Genomic DNA, 25,064 nt, shown 5'->3' with positions numbered 1-25,064 from the left:
ATGCTGTTTGCTGTATAAGAGATTTCAGTATAGGAAATTAGTTAACTGCGGTATCATAAGGAATCTGTGCACTGCAAGCTGTTTTGTGATACTAAAAAGCGTCTCCGTGAGGATCAGAGGGAGCTCTTGGGAGAACCAGGAGATGATGACGATGACCTTCTTTCTGGGTTAGTTTGAGTAAAAGAAGGTGCTGCTCTTGCTGCATCTGTGCGTGTCAAACAGTCTTGTTTCAGTTTCTGTTTTTCTTTAGGGTGGGTGGCTGGCACAAATGCTCAAAATGCTTGAGATAATTGGGCATAATTTGATTGCATCACAGTAATCCTGTCTCCTACAAGAAAGGCTTTTAAGGTGGTTGAAATACCTTTAAAGACTGGAGTCTTTCAACCGCTGTCGCTCTCGATAACCTTTTATCGCCGTGGGTTTGTACGAAGGTGCTGCTGGAGTTCCTCAAAGATCAAATCGTGCCTTATTTAATATTTTCATTAGCAGCCTTTGCAGAAGAATTACAAGCATGCTAAATAAATTTGCCAACTCCAAGACCGGGAGGCACTGGGAAGGTGGGGGAGGACTGGATTATTGTGTGAGAGGAACCACTTTCCTCTGCCGTTAATTGGTTTCAGGAGAATGTCATGTGCTTAAGGACGGATGATATTAATTTCTTCTATAAGCTCAGCCTCATCATTTGGGAGCAGCAAAGAATGAAGGTGTCCTACTTGTACTTAGGAAGATGAGTTTAAACATCCACAGGTCAGGGAAGGGTAATTAGGATAATGGGGGGAGGATCATCCAGCCTTTTTACCAGCAGCCTGGAAGAGCTTGGCTTCAGCCTGGAAAAATGTAAGCTGAGAGGACATAGGATTGCTCTGTGGAAGTCTATGGAAATAAAAATCCCAATCAAACCACAGTTATTTAAGCTAAAGGCTGGTTTTAGGAGGATGCACTGGGTATGAGTCTGGAATCCACTTGGGCTGGCAGGATTGCTCACCCGACTTGGTCCTCCACCCTGGGCACGGCACCCTGAGCCTTAACCAGTCTTGGCAAACCCCAAGGTCGAGTGTTGGAAGCGCCTCTCCTCAGAGCACGTTTATTGGGGAGCTTGCTTTAATCGATTCCTTTGAAAAGAAAGAACAAAGCTGCTTGGGAGAAGTATTTACAAAGCGAATGTGAGGCACAGGCAAGCGCTGTCTTCCTTTAAGGATTTACTGCTGCTCTTGGTGGGTGTGTGGATGCGCCAGACTTCTTCCAACACCTCTGAGTAGGTGCCAGTCTGTCAGATTAGCTCAACTAAAATAAACCTTTCTCCCACTCGCTGCCTGCTATCAGCCCTTTGAGAGAGAATTGCTTTTTAAAACGTACTGGGGTGTTCGCTGGGCTTTTATTCTGCAGTTTTAAGCCAGTTTTGAAATGAGCAGAGAGGAGGTGAAAAGTGTTGGCCGCTTTTAACACTGTCATTTAATGATCTCATCCTTTGAGCCAGTGTTTGTGCAGAGATGGCTTATCTTGAGCTGTCCTCTCCTTTGCTTGCCCGTTTTCCATGAGAGTCTCTCCTATTATGTTAAGCCAATAACCCTTTTTAATAGGACAGTGTATAGTATTAATGAGCTTTTACACAGTGGTTATAAATGTCACACATTTCTTAAGAGTATGAGTGGGGAATAGAAAATATTGCCTGGATTTGTTCTCTTATTTCCAACAGTAGATGTGTGAAACACATTTTTAATCAGTTTATTTTCTGATTTAAAAAACCAGCTTTGATTAAGCAAAGCCTTTTAGCCTTTGTCATTTAAAATGCAGTCCCAAGGACTAAGCATTGTGGTGCTGCCTTGAGAAGCACCTGCTTTAGGCAAGTTGAAAATCTGAAGTTGCTGTGAGACAGATGTACCTGTAACAAGAGAATTTTGCAGGACAACCTGCAGATAAAAGTTGGGAGGTTTTATTTGTCGTGTGGCCCCACAGTACGTTCTGAACTGCTTGGCTGTGATGAATCTCTGCTTGTGGCAGTTTTGCCCCAACCCAAAAGGGAGCAGAATTAGTGTTGACAGAGGTATAAACGTGGCAGGCTTGGCTTATACCAGGAGTGCCCAGAATGACTGACTGGGTGTGCCGGGTCCAAGTCTCCATATGGGTGGCAGCTCTAAGGAAACAACATTGCATAGCCCAGAAATCAGCATAGTGGGAAAGGGACACGAGTGGTTCATAAAAAAGGGTGGTGGTGGCTCTCCAAGGCTCACACTCTGCCTCCCTGACTGGCAGAGCTCTCCAGAAATGTTACCCATCAGGGTTTATACCATTCAATTTCCTCCTGCAACAACCACTCCAGCACAGTGTTTCTGTTGGTAGGACAAGGTAGCCCAAGTGCTGTCACTTCATCTCATTTTCAGCCATAATTATCTTAGGGAACCAAGTGCTGAATATTTGCAGTTTGGCTTTATCAAATGGTCCTGTAATGCTGCAAAGAAGGAAAAGGGGAAGCTGAAGACATTTGAAAGTAGCTTAATAAATTAGTATTAGAATTGTAATTTGCTCAGTCTCTGTTTTTGGGTTTTGGCTACTTAGCAGAAATTGCTTGGAAGACCTATTAATTCTACCAGAAGAATGATGATGCTGTACACAGAAAAATATCTGACCATATGCTTTTATCTTTATTTTAAAGGACAAAGACTGATGAAATTTAATTTAAAGGGAGAAATAATTTATTATTATACATTATGCTTTTGAAGAAAACAGAGAATAGATGGATTTAGAGCATTAATATTCCCATTTGCACTCTGGCTGTGTGTGATATGTACTTTTGAGCATACAGGGTTAGTGTCATGTCAAGAGCATTCTTGAATGGCAAAGTAAATATCGTGAATTTTGCAGTGTTAAACAGACAATCTGATGTGGACTTGCAGGGATTCCAGTGTTTTTTAGCTGTTTTCCTATCTGGTTAGTACATTTTACATTCCTCTGGCATGTTGTGGTGATTCCTTCTATTGCTGCTACAGCTGAGCCAAGAATTACTGGTCTCTTTGAAGCTGATTGCAAGAACTTTTAAAAATTATTAGTAAATTAAGAATACTACAAAAAAGGCCTTATGAAACACATTTTTTAAAAATACTTTTCTTGACACAGAACATTTTCAGTGTTTTTAAAATCAAATTGGAATATGGAAGTTGGTCAGTATGATGGTCAGGAGTGTTTTTTGGTTTTTTTTATTTCCCATTTAATTTCCTGCTACTTTTCTTCTAATGCTGAATACCTGCAATTATCACCGTTGCCTTTCACCACATAGGAAATGGCTCTTTTTTCCAGGCAGGTACAATGATTAGTGCTGCAAAACTGTCGATAGAACAACAAATACCCCCAGCACTTTGTAGTGCTCAGGGAACCTGCACCATCAGCATATAATCATGTACCACGGGTATTAAGTAGCGAGCAGCTCTGCCATTAGAGGAATAGTCAAATCTGGGTCAACTCCCAGAAGAAAAAGAGTTTAAAGGTCTTGGACAACTTCCTAGAGCCGTGTATGAATCGCCGCTTCCCCGTCGTGCTTCAGCGGCTCAGGGAAATGCTGGCAGATTTCCATGTGCTCTCTGAGTCCTGTGCTGAGGTTGCTTGTCCATGGGCTCCTGTCCTCCTTGGAAAGAGAGAGATCTTGGGATTGATGACAGAGCTGCTTTCCGATGTCAGTTCTGCCCCTGAAGGGGTGACTCCCAATAAATTTATCCTGTTTGCTCATATTAAGTGATTTGGATGTGTTATGTCCTAAAGTAACGTTGGTGCTCCTGTTAATTTTTCCTGCTAATGGACCCAAAAGAAAAAAAAATTGGGTCCTGCAGAAGTCAGGTTTTGTATCTTGGCAGTGTTCTGGGAGCTGAGGAGCATTCCTTGCCTTCCTGTCCTCGCTGCCATTGAGCCTGTACAGTGTCCTTTTAACCTGCTCAGCCAAATGGTAAATGTCACGGAGATGCCTTCATGTTTGTTGGGGGTTTTCTTTTCTGTGTGAGGTGAAGTAAACTCCAGTAAATCCCTCATCTGATCATGGAGAAAGAAATTGCTGTTGCTTTTGGGCATACTTATTCCAGATCCTCTTTCTTACTTGTTTTCAGGACATAAGTGACACTAATTTGCACTTGTACAGTTGCTCTCTCTTGATTAGTGGGTGATGTGAAGATTAGCGATGACATTTTGAAAGACCAGACGTTTGCCAGTGTCTTTAAAATTCTCTACTTTTCCTTCCTTGTCTGATCAAGCCCCAGGGGGAGATGTCAGAGGCAGCTTCCTACGAACGCAGAAGGACTGGAAAACATGGTCCCTGCCCTGACAGGCAAAAGTTTATCCCATTCTTTATTTTTTCACAAAGGAAGAAATTCTGACTGTCCACTGACCGTCCCAGCACAGGTAATTCAGCACCTGCTGGACCATCTTCTCAGCAATATTTCCCCCCCATAATGGCATTTTAGGAGGTTGTGAGACAAGTCAGAATGTCACTTCGTTCCCAGGAAGGCTCCAGCATGTCCTGGGTGGGTTCATCTCTGATGGGGATGGACCTCAGTGTACCCAGACAGGAGCTGCTTGTGTTTTAAGGCATTTTCCTATTTATCATCTTTAAGCACTGTAGGGATTTCCATGAATTTCTGTGAGCCAACACATTACTCACAGATTGACTTGCAAACCTTAGAAACAGGCTGGTGACGTGGGGATTTGACCTGTAGTCTTCCTAGAACTACTGAGCAAAACAGAACAAGAAATATTTTCAAGAGCTAGATTTATTTTTCCTCCCTTCAAAGTATTTTGCCACTGAAATCTTTGCATCAGTCAGTTGCTGCAGGAAGTTCTGCATAATCCAAACCAGGCTTTTGTTAATACTTCACTGATATCCTTTCAACTGACTGAATGTGTTGTAATTGATTTGGAGGGATTATACTGAAGGATAAAGTTGGTCATTATTAGGAGGAGGAGAACAGTAGGTAACTTTTAGTTTTTTATTTTATTTAAACTAACCAGCAGTATTTACTGTGGCAGTGCTTTCAGTAGCATTCAGTATTCCAAGGAGGAAAACACCTGTCAGAAATGTGCTGATTGTGGTAATGAAACCTCTCCTGGCCCAGAGCAGGGGATGCTGTTCATGCTCTTCACCTCCTGAATTGTTTTTGCAGCGTGTAAACCCAACTCCAAGGGCTGTCAGGTCTCAAGGGAGCAGCAGGACTCCTGTCCTTTGGAGGAGGTGTCAGCCAGGCCATGGCAGTGCTGGCTGGAGCCTGGAAGAGCTCAAAGTGTGGGATTAGAAAAGCTTACATCCTTTGACTTTGCACTGGATCACTGGGTTGAAATCACTTTGATAGGTGCTTCTGGAGGATTTCACAGGGTTGGTTGTTTTTGGATTTGTTTGGGTTTTTTTTTTTGAAGCCCCTGTGACTGGGTTGCTTCGCCCTCTGGTTTTGCAGCAGCATTTTGAGTTTAAAATGGATATTAAGACAATGAAGCCTGTACTGACCGTACCAGCGGGGGGGCTCCTTCATGGGACACGGGATAGCACCTTCAAATCCACATCAAAGGCAGAATCCCTGCCCCTCCCTTCCCAAAGGGAGGTGGTTGCTCTGGGAACAAGATGCATTTCTTGCATGAGCAGCTCCATAGATCCTTTTGTCCAAATAGCTGAGTTTGTGCATGTTTGGTTGTTTGTTTTGTTCCCTTTCAGTAAAACAAGGAATCTCCCTGCAGCATTTTAGCACCCTTTTTTCCCTAATTAGCATCCTGGTGTAATGTCTCTCTGTCCTTTCCCCTCTCCCAAGACCCTAAAAAAAATTTGGCAAGCAGCTTTTTGCATTTTTAATATTTAATTACTAAAATGATACAAATGTTAAAAAAAATCACTTGAAACAGCAAAGGGAAAATGGGGAGATGCTGCAGAAAGTGCCATTTACTTCTGTGCAGAATATGCATTGAAAAATACTGGGAGGGGCTTAATTAACACATGCTCATCATAGCATTGGGTATGAATTCATACAGACCAAATATTTAGAATTTATTTTACAGGCAAAACTGAGCATTACATCAAATCTTGAAGGATATGCCTTATTTATTTTACTTATTTTTCTTTTCTTTCTTTTTTCTTTTCTTTTCTTTTCTTTTCTTTTCTTTTCTTTTCTTTTCTTTTCTTTTCTTTTCTTTTCTTTTCTTTTCTTTTCTTTTCTTTTCTTTTCTGTTATTTTACAAGACTAGCATAGGATAGTAATAGATTTCAGAGTTTGGGACAACATTTTTTAGACAAACCCCAGAAATTTGGAACAGCTAATTTTTTTGACAAAACCAGTCCCAATAACTAGTTTTTTGGTGCATTTGGCTCTTCTTAATGCTTCTGTCTGCACCCAAGGAATGGACAGAGCAGTGCAGTGCAACCCTGGCCCCAGGCCAGCAGATAATACAAGATCTAAGCACTTCCTGACACACATAAGTGATGAAAAACAAGTAGTTATTCTTTCTTTCTTTCAGTATAATTCAGTTCTCAGTAGTAGAAATGTTATTTTGTGGTCTTGCCTCTCTCTCCAAAAATTCACTTCAATTCATCTTGTTTATTCAAATGTGGGGAGGGGGAAAGCAACAGTGTTGGGAACTTCTTAGGAATATATGATTGTCTTCTTCCCCCTCCCCTTAACTCATGTGTTTATAAGTTCAGGGAATAGGGGAGATTTCCAGGGTAAGTATTTTGTGATGTGCCAACCCTGGATTTGATGGCAAACTCTTTAAGGAAGGTTCAGCACTATTATCAGAGGTTATTGCATGTGTATCAGTCATGTTTGCTGAACAAACTCTTTCAATGAGCTTTACTTAATTGAAAAGGAAAAATGAAAGGAATAGAAAGCAGAGCTTAGAGGTGGTGGTTGTCCTAGAAGTGCTCAACCTTCCTGACCCTTCAAGGCACTGACAAATTTCCTTGTAGCCAAAAACACCAAGGTGTGTTACTGGGAGAGCTGAGGGTCTGTCTGGTCGAGCTGGTGAGTCCTACAGGCAGTTCCATCCCTGCCTTTTCTCATTTACACAGGGAAATGGCATGAGGTCAGCAATTCAGCTCCCCCAGCAATATTTTCCTCACTTCATTTGGCTGCTAAATGCTGAATTTCAGCAACCAGAACTGTTTTTTTTTCCTTCATTTTTCCTTTAGTGTGTTGTGTGTCGTTCCTGTATCGGGGAGAAATGAAAAGGTTTTTAGTGGCTGAAGGAGGTAACATGCCATTAAGGAGTTCTTCTGTAAAATAATTGCTTGAAAGACATTAGGCAGAGGTTCTGTGTTATCAGCTAATGCCCTAAAATTGTATTTACTCGCTGGGTTAGCATTCCCTGTACATGGCTTTCTTTCTGGTAATGAGCTCTTGTTCTTCATGGGCAGTAATTTATTCTGTCAGGATTCAGAAATAAGTGTTTTACCGTGTCTTGGGAAGATCATTGAAACCAGGTAAGCAAACAAACCACCACGGATTCTGCAGCCTCCACGTTCTTACCTTGTTGCTCCTACTGGGTAGAAAATGGAAACAGTTTAAGTTTGTTTCCTTTTCGAGGAGTGCAGTGCAAGTAACTTGTTATTGTGGCTTAAGCAGGGGGAGAGCAAATCACACACTCAGGGAGTGTGTAGGGTTAACACGGGCTTGGATTTGGGATGTAATTCTGGAGTAAAAGTTAAAATTAACATCACTTCTAAAATCCTCTTCTCTGTCAGAACACCTGGAGTAGAAAGGGTTTAACATTTTAGAAAACATCACAACTTTACCATTGAGTCCATGGAAAAACAACACTTAAGGAAGCCAAATTAACTCCACTTTACACACACAAGAGGGGCGGCTGAGGATGATGAGGCTTTCTCTCACTCCCTCTTTGAGCTGTTGATGCTTGTTCTGGCAATTTAGGAAATTACATTAATGCAGCAGGCTCAGAGTTGGACACAGGCTTGGATTTGCAGTGTGTTACCCATCCTGAAAGGCTCTGCTTCTAAGCCATACCTGTGTGTGTTAATGCAGCTGCCTGTGTGCAAATTAAAAACTCCCCAATTTTAAATAAGATCTTACAGTGAAAACAGATTTCATTACCTTAGTGGAATTCTTGCATTAAAAGCAAAACTTCAAGTTAAAATCCTGGCAAGTGTTATTGGGAAAGGGGAAGTTTGTGGGGAGATCTTTTATCCCACCAGCACCTGCCTCTCCTGTGTGTTGAAGGCGTTCACTTAAAAGTGTCAATCAGTCCACTTGTATATCCCATGAAAACCAAAATATTTACATTAAAATTATTTATAGCTCTCAATTAAAAAAAAGGGCAAGAAAAAAATTAGAATAAATAAAGCCAAGCCCTACACCCTAAGAAAAACTGTGTTTTCATGTGGCAAGGCAGTTTCCAAGCAGACTTTTATCAGGGACTGAGGCCACTGGAGGAAATCAGTGTTACATAAATCAGATGTGCCGTTTTCATCTAAATAAATTTTTTAAATATTTTGCATAAATTAAAGAAGTTAAATTATGCATGATGTGCATAGTTTCCTCCTTTTGTAAATGATGTTCCCCCAGTTAAGGATTAAAGAACGTGGTGCAGCCCCTGGAGTTTGAACAGTTAGACCTGCCAGGGCTCTGTCTATAGATAGATATTCCTTAAGCTCAGCAGAGGGCCCGGAGCTCACACTTGGCTCCAATCCCCTCCCTGTTTTTGATGGCTTAAGAGGGCTGTACAGGACAGAGTATCAGCCTATATGAACACTATCAACCAGCCTGAACAAGTCAGATTATTTAATTAGCCCTATTTAGGACCCTTCTATTTTTATAACTTATTTATGAGTGTTCTTGCTAAGCTTAGAAGGTCCAGCTTCAGATTTCAAAAGGATGTTTTCAGCTCAAGTGGTTAATCTGGAGGGGTTTTATACCCTGACTCCTCAACATTCTCATCCTAAGAAAACACAAAGAGGCTCTGAAAAGCAGTTAAGTTGGGTAATTCACTCCTGCAGGTTTCAAGCCCAGGGAGGTTGTGGTGTCCATGCACCATGGATGTTTGCCCAGTTGCCAAAATGTGTGTGGTACATCTTTGCCTTAAACCACCAAAACTCCAGAGAATCACTATTTTGCACCCATTTGAAGTGTTTTGGATTCCCCCAAAGGGAAGGTTCCTCAGCCATCATTTAAAGACCACCATGCAGTGACCATGCAGCTCCATGTCCAGTGCTGAGCAAACAAGTTGATGCTCATTTGAGCACCTGCTCTGTCACTGTTTTAGAGAGATCCACGTTCTGTGGTTCTATCTGGACTTTTTGAGAGGAGCAGGAAATGATTTGATGAAGTAGCTATTAAAATGAAAGCAAACATTCATGTTTACCAACAGAATACACTTTTTAAGCAACTGTATCCAGAATCTGATAGTGTGTCTTGGTTACACCTCCAGTGTTTGAAAGGGCTCTGATTTCATCACAGGAGTGGGACTCTCACTCTGCCATCCCCCCCAAATGAAATTCCTTTGCAAAGAAAAAAGAGAAAACAGAAAAGTAAAAATTCCATGTCTGAATTCAGCCAGTGAGCTTTTCTGGCCAAAAGCACTCTAGGCTAGTTTGGACAAAGACACTCCCCAGGTATGGAGTAACTTCATGCTTCATTAGAGGAAAAAAAAATCACTGGCGGTAAATCCTGGCTTGTGGCTTGAAGCTCTTGTTGTTCTGGTATCAGTACAGAAACATTAATTAAACAGAGATCAGTCCCAGGGTGATGCTGAAACAATATATGGATTTGGAAAGAAGGTTAAGGTGTTTTGAAAGCAGAGGGAATCCATGTGAATTATGGTTCCATCCAAAGCTATCCCAAACAAATGTGGTTTGGATAAATCCAGGCAGATGGCATCTGCCAGCTCATGTCTGAAGATGTTATCCCACTTCAGCTGCAGGTGAACGTGCAGAATTGCATCCTCTTGGTTAGCAGAGAAGTCTATATATGTGCTCGGGTGCGTTATGTCATCAGTAAATTATTTTAATAGCAAATAAGGCTTTATTACTTTTGCTCTTGCTTTATTGCATTTGCTGCTCTACATTCAATATGTACAGCATTGGCACAAGATAACTTGCATGCTCACCAGTGCATTAGCAGGAGAAATGGGAACTGTGTTCCAAGACCATAATACTTTGAATTTGGTACTGTTAAAGCCAGAAGAAAAGAAAAAAACAAACAAAAACTCAAACAAAAACCCCCAACAGTTGTTGCACATCAGGCGCTTGTAGAAAGCCAGGAGATAACAGCTTATAAATGAAGCAAATTTTGTTCTGGAGGGTACCAAGATGAGACAAAATTAATGTGTTTTCCAAAGCACCAGGGTGTTTTTGGAGGCAGCTTTTGCATTAGAACAGAACTGTGAGCAATTCAGGATAGCAATATAAATAAAAAAAGAACTGGTAATAAAGAATGCAAAACATACTTGTCATGGTATTTGAATATGGAGGGTGCTGTTCAAGTGAACTCTGCACACAAGTTTAAGCAACACTGAAAAAAATTCCACTCCTTGCTCCACCAATAAAAATGGAACAGTGCACTGAAATAACCCAGAATTTGAAAACTGAGATAAATTTAATGTGGATTAATGTTATTTCGATAAATGTGAGGAGTAAACTGCTCAAGGTGGTAATGGGATTTGCCAGCACATATACCTGTCTCCCAGCAGGGATTTGTGCCTGGTGCTGGAGAGCACTGCATGCAGGAACCACTGTGGGAAGCAGAGTCTGGGCAGGCAGGCATGACAGGGAGCAGAACAGAAACTGGGATAAATATCCAAAGGAAAAAAGGCAGTTTTGTTGGAAAGCAATATTTCACTTGTCAGAGTAATCTTGGTATTGTGTGTGTTGTGTAAAAGTTGCTGTAGAACCCAGGGAAGGTCTTGCACACGTGGATGTGCCATTTTGTCCATTGACATCACTCGTGGCAGGATGACAGTGGCTCTCTGAGCTGGTTCCCTGTGGAAGACAGGATCCCTTCCAGGTTTTCACTCTCCTGGTGGAGGGTGAAGCAGGAACAATGGGGCCAACTTACTGAATTTGCTTTGGATTTGCACCCCACTGCCTGACAGACATAAGTGTCACGTGGAAAGTCACTGTATTTAAGATTCTCATGCCATTATCTCCTCAAATGCCAACTTTTTTATAGCCCTTTATGACCTCTGCATGGCATCACTGGAGAGGTGCATGCCATGACCAGGCACCTCTGGCTGGGAGAATATTTGCTGAGTGCTTTTTTACCCTTTTCAGGACAACTTTGAGCCAACTGGAAGAGACGTTTTCATGTAACTAGTTTGAAAACCCAGCAAGAGCTATTTAATTGTGTTAGTGGAGAACTGCTGGCAAAGAACTCTTATCTCTTGCCACTGAGCATGTCTCACATAGAGGGTCCCTCTGTGGTGGCTTAGACAAAGAACAGGTCCCTCCAGTCCATCTGTGCTGTTTTCCTTCCCCACTCACTGCTCAGGAAGCCTTTGGCACATGAACATAACAGGGCTCCACATGCTCAGTATTGGCTTTGCTGCCCTTCCCTAGGTTGGCACCTGATGGGAAAACAGAGTGGAACAATCTCATTTAGTGTGTTACACTGAGCTGAGCACATCCTTGTTTAGCATTTAGCCCCTTCCCAAAGATCCAACCTGTGCTCCATGGGGAGCAGAAGAAATGGATTGGGGAAGGTCAACAGGGAAGCACAGGGCTGCTCCTCCAGCTGGGATCCCTCCCTCCCCTGCTCAGGAACTGCAGGAGGCTTTTCTGAAGGCGAGGTTGAGGCAACAGTACCATGGCATAGGGAGTTTGGAAAGGAACTTCCCTGGGCACATCTGGAAAATGAGCATGAAAAAAATTCCTGTTACTGGCAATTTTGGGTCTATGCAGTTAAATGGATCCCTGGCAGGAGAATAATTTGTAGGCTCAAACCATCAGTCTCAGTGTTTGTCACTGTTCTGGTCATCTTCCATCCTTTACTGCTTTTAGGGAACAGACAGGCCACGCACTGCTAAAATTCTCTCATTTGTTATACATTTCTTATTGTCTGAGATGTTGTCTGAAAACTGAAGTATTTTTCTTCTTATTTGCTGTTTCTGTTGAAAAAAACCTGTTTCTCAGAGGTTTGTAACTCCATGCCTTCCCTCCCTTTCATTGTTCACACTGCTCACAGTGGTGAAAACTTGTTTTCCAAGTAGTTAATAATAAAGAAAACCTGTAAGTGTAATGCTGTCAAGTTGAACACAGAAAAAGGTGAAGCTCATGACCTGAAAAGTAGTAGCTTCTGAGTGGGTTTCTTATCAGTGCACTGCAGAGGTGCAGCTTGATTTTGACCTAATTTTTCAACTTCATTCATATGAATAAGACCAGTATTTTTCATAGGTAAGTTATGTATGAAAAAGTGGGTATTTTATTATTTCCTTTTTCTCTTAGTTTTTAAAAGCTTGATACATGGTAGCGTTTGGATCAAGGCACACACAAGACTGGCCAAAGGGCGTACAAAGCACTTTGGTTTTTAGTTGAAGAAACAGTGATTATGGCAACAAAGAGTGGCTTGGGGTTTCAACATGAAATAGCTCATAGTCCAGCAGGAAGGCAGAAAGAAACATGTTACCTTACAGATTTCATCAAGGAATTTCTGGCAAACTGTGACAGTAATGGGCAGTATTCCTGACTGTAAAGGCAGCGTACTGAGCACAGACCTGCATATGCTTTGGAAGAGCTGCATTCCCCAGCTCTGCTCACCTTTGGGACTGCAGTTTCTGAGACCTTGCTTATATTGCCTTGGTTTTTATCCTGCTCTCTTTCCTTGTGAAACTGCACTTTCAGCCCTTTTTCTGTTCAAAGCAGTTTCAAAGTGCTGTCTCCTTTCCTGCCTTTTTCTCCCAAATGCCTGTGAGCACCATCACTATTTTCTCTGTAATACACAGACCACTGGTTTGTAACCAAAATCTATCCCTAAACTCTATCTACTCCCTTGGTTTGTAGAGCCTAGCACTTTTTTTTTTAAATTCCTTGTTAGGAATTTGATTGTTTTTCTTCTAGGGATCAATTTTTTTCCTAACACGTGTCAAAAGCTTCAGTCTCAAGCACGTCATCGATTTGGTTATTTGCTTTTAAATTGGATTTCACCATTGTTGAATGGATATATCCAGACAGCTGATATTGCCCATTACTACACACATTTTTGTTTATTGAATATTGTTGTGGTTTACAGATTTAATAGACCCAACATTGAAAGTTCTGTCAGTTTTTGCAACCACTTCTTGATCTTCCTGATTTGCCAGGTTCAACGTTATTTTATTGATACCAAAGTGAAAAATGGCCTGTGCTTACACTTACAAGGATCTCAGATGAATGTTCTGACTGCTCAACACGGCAAGAAAATTCACTTTCACAGTCAACAAGTCATCTTACTCAGTAGAACACAAAAGTTAAATGGTCTGTAACTTCAATATTAGCAAGGAAAATACAGTACAAATTACTAAAAAATACTAAAATATAGAATTGTGGTCAGGTTTCCCCACTACTTTAATCGCAGCAGTAGCCTGAAATTTGAAACTTTTAATAAAAAGTTCTTAAATATAAATTATATGGCAAATGTACAGTACATTGCTTTGTCAGTCTTTTATTCCAGTGTTTTGCAGTAGAACAGCAACTGTTAAGTCAGTCTTTTCTGGTTTTCTTTAAAAAACAAAACAAACCCAAAAAAACCAACAAAACCCAAACCAGTCTTTTGTGCCCCCTCAGTATCATGAGTGTGAATGATCTGAATCTGGAATACCACTGTCTCTGTAGCTCCTGTTACTACTGCTTTCACTGTGGCTGTTCTTGTACAGATTCATGCCGTTGGGTGGGAAAATGGTGTGTATTACAAACTCCTCCTTGGACACTTGGTCATTGGTTATTGGTATCATCTGGAAAGAAGTCTCCCTGATTTCCAGGATGGAGTTGTCTTTCTTGGTTCCTGCTTCGGCGTAGTCGTCTTTTCTCCGGCGTCCCTTGCTGTAGGCGCAGTTCCGGGAGAACAGGGACCCGTTTCTGTGGACGTACCAGCAGACCAGGGCCAGCAGCGCGATGGCCACCAGCGCCACCGCGCCACCGATGATGGCAGCCAAGGGCAGGCTGGAGTTTTTGTAAGGTTCTTTCTCCTGCTCCCGGTTGAGGGTGGTGGTGGGGTTGTACATCTTGAGAGGAGCCGTCTCGGTCTCGATGCACTCGGGCGTTTCGTCGGAGAGATAGAGGTTGCTGGTTTCCATGGGAACCATGCACACACGGTAGGGCGACTCTGGCTCGAGAGCCGTCAGCAAATAGTCGCTTCTGTCACCCGTAACTATTGTTTCAGTTATAGATCCAAAGGCAGGGCTGTGGCCCATCTTGAGCCAGCTCAGTCTCAGAGCAGTCATGGGCAGTGCAACTTTCCAGGAGATGTGGATGGTCTCGGTGCTTACGGATTTCACAAAGATCGTGATGATTTTGCGTACCGGACTCGCCGTGGTTCTGTAGTTTTTATTTAGGTTCGGAGTCTTGATGTCTGGTTGTTTGGTCACAGAAACCGGCCAGTGCCCCTGGGCCGGGTACAGAGTGTTTGGTACCGTGGTGGTGCTTTGGATGGTGCTTATGACACCATCGTCCTTACAATCAAACAGCTCCGCACTGAGGTCCTTGATGGCCATCCCGCGCACTTTCTCGGGGGCCTGGCACATCAGTCCACGCACGTTCACTTTTAAAGGCAATGACTGTAACCAGTCGCGTACCCACTTCATTTTGCACCCGCAGTGCCAAGGGTTGTTGCGAAGGAAAAGTTGAGTGATGTTGTCCAGGTCATCGAAGACACCCTGAGGTAAATTGCTGAGATTGTTGTTGGACATGTCTAGTCGATAGAGCTGCCGTAGGTAAGAGAACGCGTTGGGTGGCACACGGTTGATGTGGTTTTCTTGGAGATAAAGCTTCCTTAGGTTTGTTCCCGGCAAATTTACTGGTGCAGCTGTGAGGGAGTTGCGGACCAATGACAGCTCTGTAAGATTGACTAGATTCATGAAGACTTTGTCTCCTAATCCGTGATTATTTAGAAGATTTCCGTCTAAAACAAGGCGTTTTAGATTTGTAAGGTCTTGAAGGGACGGCTCAGAAATTGTGGAAATGCGATTATCATCCAAGCGTAGCTCTTCTATGGTTTTAGGCAAACCCCAGGGAATGGTGCTAAGGTGATTTCGAGAGAGAAAAAGAAGTCTGAGATAGATGTTGTCCCGGAAAGCTCCGTCCTCAATGCTGACGGCGGAAACGGAATTATCATCCAAATGCAGTTCTTCCAGATAAGGAATTTTTGAAAGCGAATCATAAGTAATGGTCCTTATATTATTCTCCTGCAAATGCAGTTCCTTAACATACTTAGGGAGGTTAGTGGGGAATTCATCTAGGCTGTTGTGGTATAAATATATTCTTTCCACCCTAAGCAAGTTCTTCAGTTCTGAAGGAATCCCAGCATTATTTATTTGATTGTTCTGAAGGAAGAGGGTAGTTGCATCCTCTGGGATTCCTGTAGGAATAGACGTCAAATCGCGATCATTACAATATATGAAACCCACATCACAGCGACAAACTGAAGGGCAGGGTTTGGCACTAACAGAACAAGGTGCCATGTCAAGTAACAGCCCTATTTTAGTCCAAACTAGGAAGATGCTCCAGGTTACACTAATCATGGTCAGGAATGATGAGATTTGTATACAGTTCTGATCTTCCACAAATCTAAAAAAACCAAACAAACAAAATTATCCAGATCATCAGTGAAGAAACTGCAATGAAAATTCAACTTCAACATTACAGAAGACATCTGAAATACACATAATAAACCAAAATTCAAGCTCATAGACACATTTTACTTTCTTTTTCTTACATCAATAATTCTACTACTTCTTGTAGCAATTCAATTAACTTAATAGGTTATTCTGCATAGTGATTGAAAATAATATAATGGAGTTTGTCTGATCTGTGAGTTGCTTTGTTAAGGAAGGAGGTGCTTTCTAAGGATTCCTTCACATTTCATGGGTACAATCTTTGTTCACAGATACCAGATAAGTACAGAGCTAAAGTCACATCAGAGTTCAAGTAAATCATTGTATATCTGAAAGATAAGAAGTAATTCCTAAGCCAGCTAACTACCCCAGGAGCCCTTAAGTGAACTGTAAAACCCTTACCAAACCCACGAGTCAGCAGTAGCTATTTTGGAGGTTCAAAAAAAGCCCTAATGGCAAAGCATAAAATGCACATGACTGAGGAAGGGCCAGTAAGGACTTCTCCTCAAGGCCTTCTGAGGTACCCAATGCCACATTGTGCAACTCACAAACACTCTGGCCTGCTTGCTTGGTGTTCAAGCCGGAGTGTTTCGAAAGGTGAATGCTACAATTGGTAGGCAGCTGGTAGAGCTATGGCTTTCTAGTTGACTGGATGAAGTATTTCATTACATACTTAATTTCATGTTTAAATATTTGTCATTCTCAAAAGTCTTCTTACTAAGCAGCACACTAATAAGAGACTATTTAGCGGGTTTAACCACGTTTTCCCATCTTATAAGTAGCATAATATAAATTAACTCTTGAGACTGAGATTTTACTTTGCATTGGTAGCGTGTTTGTACACCGAGCTCAGGTAATTAGCATTTTTATAGCTTTTAAGACAACATAATTCAATTACCATTGTAATTAGGGTTGTGAGAACTCTTGCAAGATGACCTATGCATTAAGCAGTGTCATGACCTTTCCTCTTGTGGGTTCATATATTAATTGAACTTTATTCTCTGAGGCACGAAAGGGAAAATAAATTAATATTGATCCTACCGTATGTAAAGGTACGAGTAAATTTTGTGCTTGAGGATATCCAGTCAAGGAATGTCTTTCTCTGCAGTCACTCTTATGGTTTACTCCATGGAGCAGGGTGTTCCTCAGAGGTGTTTACTCAGATGGTCCCTGTCGGTGGTGGGTGTTTCCTGGCACAACACTCAATGAGCATTCCAACCAAGATTTATCATGGTACATAAGCACACCAGGCCGGGGCGTAGAAAAGCTTCAGCTCCCCTCTATTTGTGTCCTCGTGTAAAGTCTGTGAATGAAGAGCCTCTTTTGTTTGGTTTAATGCCTTTAGCAGGAGTTACTTCCTTTGTAACTCTTACAAACCCTTCTGTGCAGTGGAGTAGTCGGAGGAGGCAACTTCAGCACCCCGTGATGGAACCCATTCATTATGCTGGGGCTCGAGGGGTGGCAGCCTCTTCAGGAGGTCAGGGAAGGAAGGGATGCTTTTTCCTATCCAGAGTTATCCAAGTATGACCTTTGTGCAGTAGTTACATCCCGATACATCCACACCTCTTTGGGAGGACCATTTTCCGACTCTCGCTCCTCCAAATTTGTAATGCAGGAAAAGGATTCCTCCTGCAAGTTACTCTACCAGAGAAATGTTAGGCAATTCAGGTGGTTTTCTTCATTTAAAAAAAAACAAACCCCCATAAAAATAGGATTTTCTTCCCAGAAAACTCCCTTTGGAAAGCTTTCCTCGAACTCTTAATTTCCTGCAAAAGTAAAAACAAAAGAACTGGAATTAGTAACAACCAGTGGACACTGGTATTAAGAGCTGCATCCCTTGAACATGTGACTTGCACACCTTGTTTTCCCAAAACATTGGTGTTTCAGCCAAACACACAGAGCTCTTTCAGAAAACATTGTGCTGTTTAGTCTCATGAAGTTTTTCTGGAACTGTATTTTGCCTTGTTTCAGTATGAAAATAAAGGCAGAGACTAACAAAATCTTTGGAAAAGATGTTTCCGCCCTGAAGACAAATGCCATTGTTGCCTCCTTGGAGGAGGCAACACCAGTTACTTGCTTTGTGTTCCTGGTAAACAGAGATAGATGATGATGATCCTCTCCTTGGTTTTAAAAGTAAAGGGAGCTAATTACTGTTAATTAGTGACTGGGTGAAAGGGGACACATTTTTGCTAAAATACGGTATGAATATTTCCCATTTGCACCATGCTCATTCTGAGCTGGAACCAGCCAGGCATCTGCATCAGCTCTTTGGCAACAGAGATACATACGTGGGTTTAGTCTGTAAAATTTCAGAAAATAAGAAAAATATTAACTCTTTTGTTTGTTTGTGCTTCTTAAAGCACTCTAATTATTTGGTTATTTTAACTTGGGATGCCTCATATCAGTACTGGAGAAGGTATCCAGTGAGATGGCAAGTCTTTGTGCCCTGAGAGCCTGTAGGTAACCTGTCTGAAAGAGAAATGGTTAAATCTGAAATGAAAAGAAATCCTTCATGTTTCCTTGATTCCCCCTTTCGTGTCTGCATGTTTGTTCAAAGCACAACCCCTGGAACCAAAATGCTCGTCAGGAGCAGCTTGCTGAGTAAGGCTTGCTGAGCTGCTCTTCCTGGGAGCAAAACTAGAGCAGCTTCTGGTCCTTCATAAAACATTAAACCTAAACACAAACAGTGGCCGTTTTAAAACTGCTTTTTGCGATTTGTGGCAGGTCCATCATGAGAGCAGATCAGCGACAGGAAAAACGCAGTGAGACAAAATTAGTGACACAGAAATTATGCTGCTCTTTTTTATAGAAAAAGCATGAACCGTTTTAAAAACAAAATCCCCCCCATTTCAGAGATGCTGTGAGTGCCCAGGGAGGGAATAGCAAAGCCTTTGCTCTCCTGCTGCAGCTCCCCTGAGCTTTGTTTTCTGCTCCTTGTTTTCAGCAGTTGTGCAATGAAAATAGGAACTCAAAATGAGAGACCCCCACTGTGGCATAAATATTGTAACATATGCTTTATCTAAAGCAAAAAAACCTCAATCTGTGTGGCCACGTTTTAGAGTAGAAGGGAATGCATGTTTGTTGGTAACTTATGTAATTTGGGTAAATTATATAATCATTACAAAATAGAACAAAAAGCTCTGTATTCTACCAGGGTCCAGTTTTCTTGGTCTGTATTACTGAAGTGCTTGGGGAGAGAAGTCCAGGCCTTATTCTTGAAACTTGGAAATAAACAGCTGCTTAACAGCTGTAGGAAAAAAAAATTGTATCTCTTAGGAACTAATGTGAAGTCGTGATAGAAGGTATTTTCTGGAAGGGTATTGTGAAGTAGGAATATAAATTCCTTAAATAGGCCTTTGAAGGCTACAGTAACTTTTAAGTACTTAAAATCATAAATTTCCTTTAGAACTCTGAGCTGTAAGAAACTTGTATTAAGTAAAACGTTGGCTCCAGTATGCACACATTGCATAGGTCCATGCACACACAGAAAGTTCATTTGTTTTACCTTTCTAGCACATAAACTGTTTCCTCTGTGCTCCATTTGATAGTCATCTCTTCATTTATTACCGCTATTATAATAGCAGTAATGTGGAGGATTAAAATGAAAGCACTAAAGCTCATTAAGTTCCTGGAATTTTTTTTATCCCTCCTCTCAAAATTACATGAAAACAAGACAGAGAAAAAGAAAAGGTCTCTCTGGAGAAGACGACACTGTTTCAAAAATGTGGATTAAGACTATACCCCCCACTCCCCTTTCTAAACTTGGAATAGTTTTCTTCAGGTCTTGATTGTTTGATATCTCGCACTTCCCTTTCATATCTCAAGCCATGGCTGAAAACAATGTTTTTGCATATCAAAGGCTCCAGTGATCTGTCTACAGAGAAGAAGGGAATCCTGCTGCCATGCTCCAACTTTCCCCTTCTTGAGCTGTCTCTAAATATTCCCTGACACCGAGTCATTATAGCTGATCCGGCGGGATGAAAAGAAAAGTGACCCCCACTGGTACAGACACTGTGTCCAGGTTTCTGCAACATCAGACTGGGAGGTTTCATGGCCACATGGTTTTGAAAGAAGCCATTACTTTGGAACAGAGCAGGTTTTAGAAAGTCTGGGCTAAAATCAATTTTTAAATGCAAAAAATCACTCCTTTTTTTTTTTTTTGCTAACAAAAGTACCATCAGAATAACTGAATAGCAGCTTTTTTTTTTTTTTTTGCTTATCTTTGTTATGAGTTGAATGTTTTCCCGAACTTTGCTGAACCACATGGTTAAATTACTTTTCCTGGGACTGTGAAAGCAAGTGAATTACTAGAGATAGTGGTAATGTGTGAGCCTTGCACGAGGACTTATCGCTGTGGTACAGCCAAGCAGGGGGGCATCTCATTTGAAAATGTTCAAAGTAATTTGTGCTATGCCAGGAAAATGTACCTAAGAAGAACATTGCATTTACCAAGGTCTGGAGCCCAGCTGCACTCCCTGTCCTGTAGGCAGGCCAAGGCATAACAAAATAAATAGTTTTGGTTTATTTGACAAGTTGAGATTTTTTTCTAAAAGCAGCGTCAAAGATATCTTTTCTTTCCCAGCTGTGATAAAACGTGAATAAAATCAAGACCTGCCTCACTCGAGGTCACACAATGCTTATTTGAATTTCTAATCTACCTCTGTGTTCTCCAGCAGGAACTCTGGTAGTTCAGTGGCTCCTTTCTTACCATCAAAGTAACAGGGGGAAGGGAAACAACTCGGTATTTTTTTAGGTTATAAATTACAAAAGTAGCATTTAAAGTCACCACTAGAATATACATACTTGATAAGCCTAACAATTTGCTTAATCAGTGGACTTCTATTCCACAGTTACCTCTGCATTTGTTTAGAATCTGAAATGTATCAGAAACACAAAATGTCCTTATGTTTTAAAATATTTGTGAAGTCTCTGTACTGCTTCTAATGCCAGTTGTGCTTACAGAGGTCATGCTGCTGCTTCAATACCTTCACCTACTTGTTTTCTTTTTTTTAAAGAAGTTCCACACTGCTAATCTAGACTTAAAACAATGCCCATGCTTTGTTTTCTTTAAGTGTGTTACTCAGGGTTAGTTGATAGTGACAGCAAAATGCTTTCTAAGCACCCTGTCTAGGAGCTGCAATTTCCACGATCATCATATTTCAGGAAGGTGCCCCAGTCTTTTGTTTGGTGCTGGGCAAGCAGAAGGTCCTCTAGCTGTCTTTCCAAGGGGCAAAGAATGCAAAGGAGTTTGTTAAAGTGAGAGTGAGCCCTGCAGTCAGGTTGTGTCTCTGTGTGTTGGTGAAAATACGGGAGGGTTTTTTTTTGTTGGAGAAGGTTTTATTTACTTGCAAAAAATTTGCTCCCCTCTCTTGTGCAGTAGGAATATAATACTGAGCTTGTCTAGGTCTAACTCAAGTGTCTTAAAAAATGCAAATTTTTATGTGATCTTCCCTCAAATGCAAGTGAATCTGACTTAGAAATGGATTCTGAGTTAAAGCTTGACTCCACACCTAAGATCAGCCAAACCAGTATTTGCTGCAGAGGATGGAAATGAACTACGAGTGCTTCTCTTCTGAAGTTTACTTCTAAAACCTTTCCTAGTTTTGAAGATGCTGGGTTGAAAAGACCCAGACGATTACTCTATTCCTACTCACTCTCTTGTTTTGACTACTCTGCTGCTGCAAAGGTTGTATGTTAAAAAAGCACTTTAAGGGGGAGTCTTTTGCAATGGCTTTTTGTTTTGTGTTTTAGTGCTCTTTGGGTTTAGCCAATTATGGCTTCGAGGTTTTCTTTTGAGAGCTGCTGCTGAGGTAACTCACCCAGGCTTTAAAGAAAAGAATAGAGAACAAATGTTGCCATTGTTTCAAGGGGTAAAATCTATTTTTCCCCCTTTGACAAGTTTAGGTAGAATTATACCTGATAGGGATTTCCTGGCACAAAACCCCAGACGTGCAAAACGTTACTCAAACACTGGATAAAGTTTGACTAGTTTTGTTTCTTTCCCTTTTAAAACAGTTCTTTGCTCATCTCCTGATTACTAAATTTGCTCCTCCCAAAAATTAGAAAAAATATGAAACTGTAAGAATGTTTGGATTCTTAACAGCTCGTGAAAGGCAGAGCAGAATTAGTGATGATATATTTACTGAACACTTTTTAGATTCCTGCCCTGAGTGGGATTTGGCTGCTCATTAAAAATAAATGTAAGCAATCACATATTAATCCTTCCAAAGCTCCATTCCTGAGCTTTGAAGTGATGAAGGAAAAACCCCAAAACTTGAGGGCTAACTAGCCTTTAGCATCCATGTTTCCTGCTAGAAGGAGAAGACAAAGGTGGCCATTCCCAACTGAAGCCACTTCAAACAACTGCAGCACAAAGTTCCCAAACTCCAGCAGTTGCTTGGATTAGTCACCACCCTTACACAGTCTGACAACTTTCAGCTATTGGTAATAGAGAAAAAATTAAAAAAAATTAAAAAAAAATTTCCAATCTTCAACCCAGAAACTCATCTTTACTTCTGTTCATGCTGCAAAATGTATCCACTTTATTTCTGGAGATTAAAGCTTGCAGCGAGTTTACTACAGAGTTTTTTGCCCACTGGGGGGTGGTACATGCTACAAAACCTGCGCTTTTAAGAGCCACAAGTCAGATGTTTTTTGCTGCTGTCCAGTTTTCTCTCCTTTAATTACAACAAAGTCTCCTGTTGAGAAAAACAGAGGCAGCCTCCAAAGAAGGGAATTAAAAAAAAAAAGAATAAAATAAATCACTCTTTCACAGAGTTTACAGATTTTCCCATGCTGATTGCATTAACTGCAGTATTTATCTGGTTGTTCTCCAGTAAAAATGGTATAAATGTACCAGAAAAAAAGAAAGAGAATTAGCATTTTAAATATATGCCAAGGGCTGTCACTGTTTCTGGTGTATCAGAGGAGCACAGAAGGCAGGAAAAAATACAGCTTTTCAAAGTGATTAAATGTGGATGGAAAAATAGAAAAGCTTGATAGAAACATGAATAGAAGGATTAGAATAACCTCAGTATATTTTAAGATAATTGGCTTTCTATAAACCCAGGTATACCTTTTGTTTATGAAATATTTGAAACCCGATCTTAAACAGGGCTGTATTGTATGGTTTTGGAATAAATTAAAGGAAACTTGAGGGTGGGTTTCCAATTGAGGGGAGGGAAGAGCACTGAAACCTCTCAAGTATGACCTAATGCGTGGCATATATTGACAAGGAAAACACATACTGATCTTTCTGTTTTATAGCAAATAATTCTTTTCTTTGTACACTTGAATTGACAAATGCATTTTTCAGTCTAATTCAAAGAAATGTTCATTAAGACGCCGTATCCCCAGGCAATGGATGGTGAGCATAATTGATGCTTCTATCTTTTTGGGCAGTATATTTTAGACGGGGAAATTGGGGTCAGGATAATGAACTGTTTTTTTAAAGCCTGAACATTTTCAGCCTCTTCTTTTTACACTTTTTCTCCGCATAAACGTTTTACATGGAAATGCAAAACGCGAATCTTCTTTTTTCTAAGAGGCAGTGAGAAAACGCATTCAAGCTGCTGAGCTGCTCTTCCACAGGAATAAGGTTTAATTGTGAAGTAGTTCTGCATTTCGGTGTGAATCTGGTGTCGAAAATACTCCACTGTACTCTGTGAACTGGCCAGAATTGATCCCTTGCAGAAGGGGAGCGACTTGCCTTCAGCCCGAATTAATAACCCGTCGCTAAGAGCATTCCACGAATTAGTTAATTACAGACACTGGTCCTCGCGTTTGCAACACTCCTCTCAACTTTGCCTGGATGTGCCAGGGTTGAGCTCAAACCCCTTTGCGGTCAGAGAGATTAAAATTGAGGCGACCTCAAAGAGCAGGGCTGAGCCAGCAAGGCAGCTGTCTGTGCAAGAGCTGAGCTTTTATTCACCGAGGGGATGAGCTTGGAAACTAAGCAGCAACCAAAAAAAAAAAAAAAAACAACAGAAAAAAACCAACCCAACCAACCAACCCCAAAATGAGAAAGCTGTGCCTGGATGCTGAGAGCTATGGCAGATGCTGGGAAGCAGGACGGCTGCGCTGGGAAATGCAGGGATGGATACTCGGGCTTCGCCTGAGCAACTAAGTTGCAGCTCCTAATTGCGTTCGAGGAAATGGGTTCAAACAAAAGGGTCTGACACATCCAGCAGTCGCGAAATGCTTTTTGGGGTCAGAATCACGTAGAGATGATTCGTGCAAAGGAGCGAGAGGTGAACTATTTATTTGCGAGCCACCTAAAAACGAAATTTGCTGCGCTCCTACGAGGGCAGGCAATCACTTAATACACCGAAAACAGCCGAAAAGTTGATTAAAACTAGGCGCGGACCTAGGGAATGGCAGCCAGCTCTTCTTCCCATAGAAAGGGGGGCTTCGGGGCCGGGAATCCAGGCCTGTTGCATTCTTCCAGTGCAACCATTTTGCTGCCCATCTCCTCCTCGCCCGCAGACTTGGTGGTGCGGGGGGACAGCGCTGCGCAGGGGCGCGAACGCCGCGCCTCGCCCGCTTTTTTTGACCGCTTTTTTCCCCCCCTCCCTAAATAGATGCAGCACGGAGAGAGAGGGATGGAGGGGGAAGTTTCCAAACCGGGGGAAGAGACGCAGGTTAGGGGCAGGAGGATCCGCGCCGCGCCGCACCGCGGGGGTCCCGCACCGCGGGGAGCTGGCGGTGCCCGGCGGGTTTGCGGGGGCTCCTTCCCGCGGGGCCGGGGCTGGGGCAGCGCAGCCACCGCACCCGCGGCTCGGGGAGCGCCCCGGAGGGCCGGGCAGTGCCGCGGGTCCTGCGCGCCCCGCCGCGCACCCAGCCGGGCTGGCGCTGCCGCCGCAGAGCCGGGGAGCGCGGGGTGGGATGCGGGAGCGCGCCCGAGCGTCCCGCCGCATCCTCCTCCTCCTCCTCCTCCTTCTCTGCAACCCGCGGAGAAGAAAAGCGGTTCTCCCGCGCTTACCTGCGGATGTGCGCGGGGCAAGGGGAGCGATGCCGGCGGCGGTGCCGGGCTGGGCTGGCGGGTTGGATGTCGGGACGGGAGCGGTGGCGGTGCCGGAGCGGAGCGGGATCTGCGCTGTCCGCGCACCGAGCCGGGCGCGCGCCCCTCAAGTCGCGGCGGCAGCGGCGGAGCGGCGGGGGCGGGGCCGCGCGTCACCCGGGGCGGGGCCTCGGCCGGGGGCGGGGCGGGCGCGGCGCCGCCGCCAGGGGGCGCGCGAGGCGGCGGCACGGGCGGGTCGGGGCTCGGCGCCTCAGCCCGCGGCGCTGCGGGAGCG

At 42.6% G+C, this 25,064-nt stretch overlaps 2 protein-coding genes across 3 annotated transcripts in view; one reads left to right on the top strand and one right to left on the bottom strand.

The window, feature by feature from the left end:
* The window catches only part of MACROD2 (mono-ADP ribosylhydrolase 2), an 842,575-nt gene that overhangs the window by 79,416 nt on the left and 738,095 nt on the right, over nucleotides 1-25,064 (top strand). The gene's annotated exons all lie outside the window — the stretch shown is intronic.
* FLRT3 (fibronectin leucine rich transmembrane protein 3) lies at nucleotides 9,998-24,905 on the bottom strand. Its single transcript, XM_071582104.1, has 3 exons — nucleotides 24,752-24,905; nucleotides 16,813-17,537; nucleotides 9,998-15,724 (listed from the first exon to the last, which is right to left on the bottom strand). Exon 3 carries the CDS (start codon nucleotides 15,676-15,678, stop codon nucleotides 13,729-13,731), a length of 1,950 nt encoding a protein of 649 aa, XP_071438205.1. The 5' UTR covers nucleotides 15,679-15,724; nucleotides 16,813-17,537; nucleotides 24,752-24,905; the 3' UTR covers nucleotides 9,998-13,728.

The sequence above is a fragment of the Pithys albifrons genome, chromosome 2 (assembly GCF_047495875.1).
Source record: "Pithys albifrons albifrons isolate INPA30051 chromosome 2, PitAlb_v1, whole genome shotgun sequence".
Taxonomy (NCBI): domain Eukaryota; kingdom Metazoa; phylum Chordata; class Aves; order Passeriformes; family Thamnophilidae; genus Pithys; species Pithys albifrons.
The sequence above is the reverse complement of the archived record's forward strand: the minus strand, read 5'-3'. Positions and strand labels throughout refer to the sequence as shown.

Excerpts from the sequence above, each read along its gene's own strand:
- FLRT3 (XM_071582104.1), bottom strand. The coding sequence starts at position 15,678 with ATGATTAGTGTAACCTGGAGCATCTTCCTAGTTTGGACTAAAATAGGG.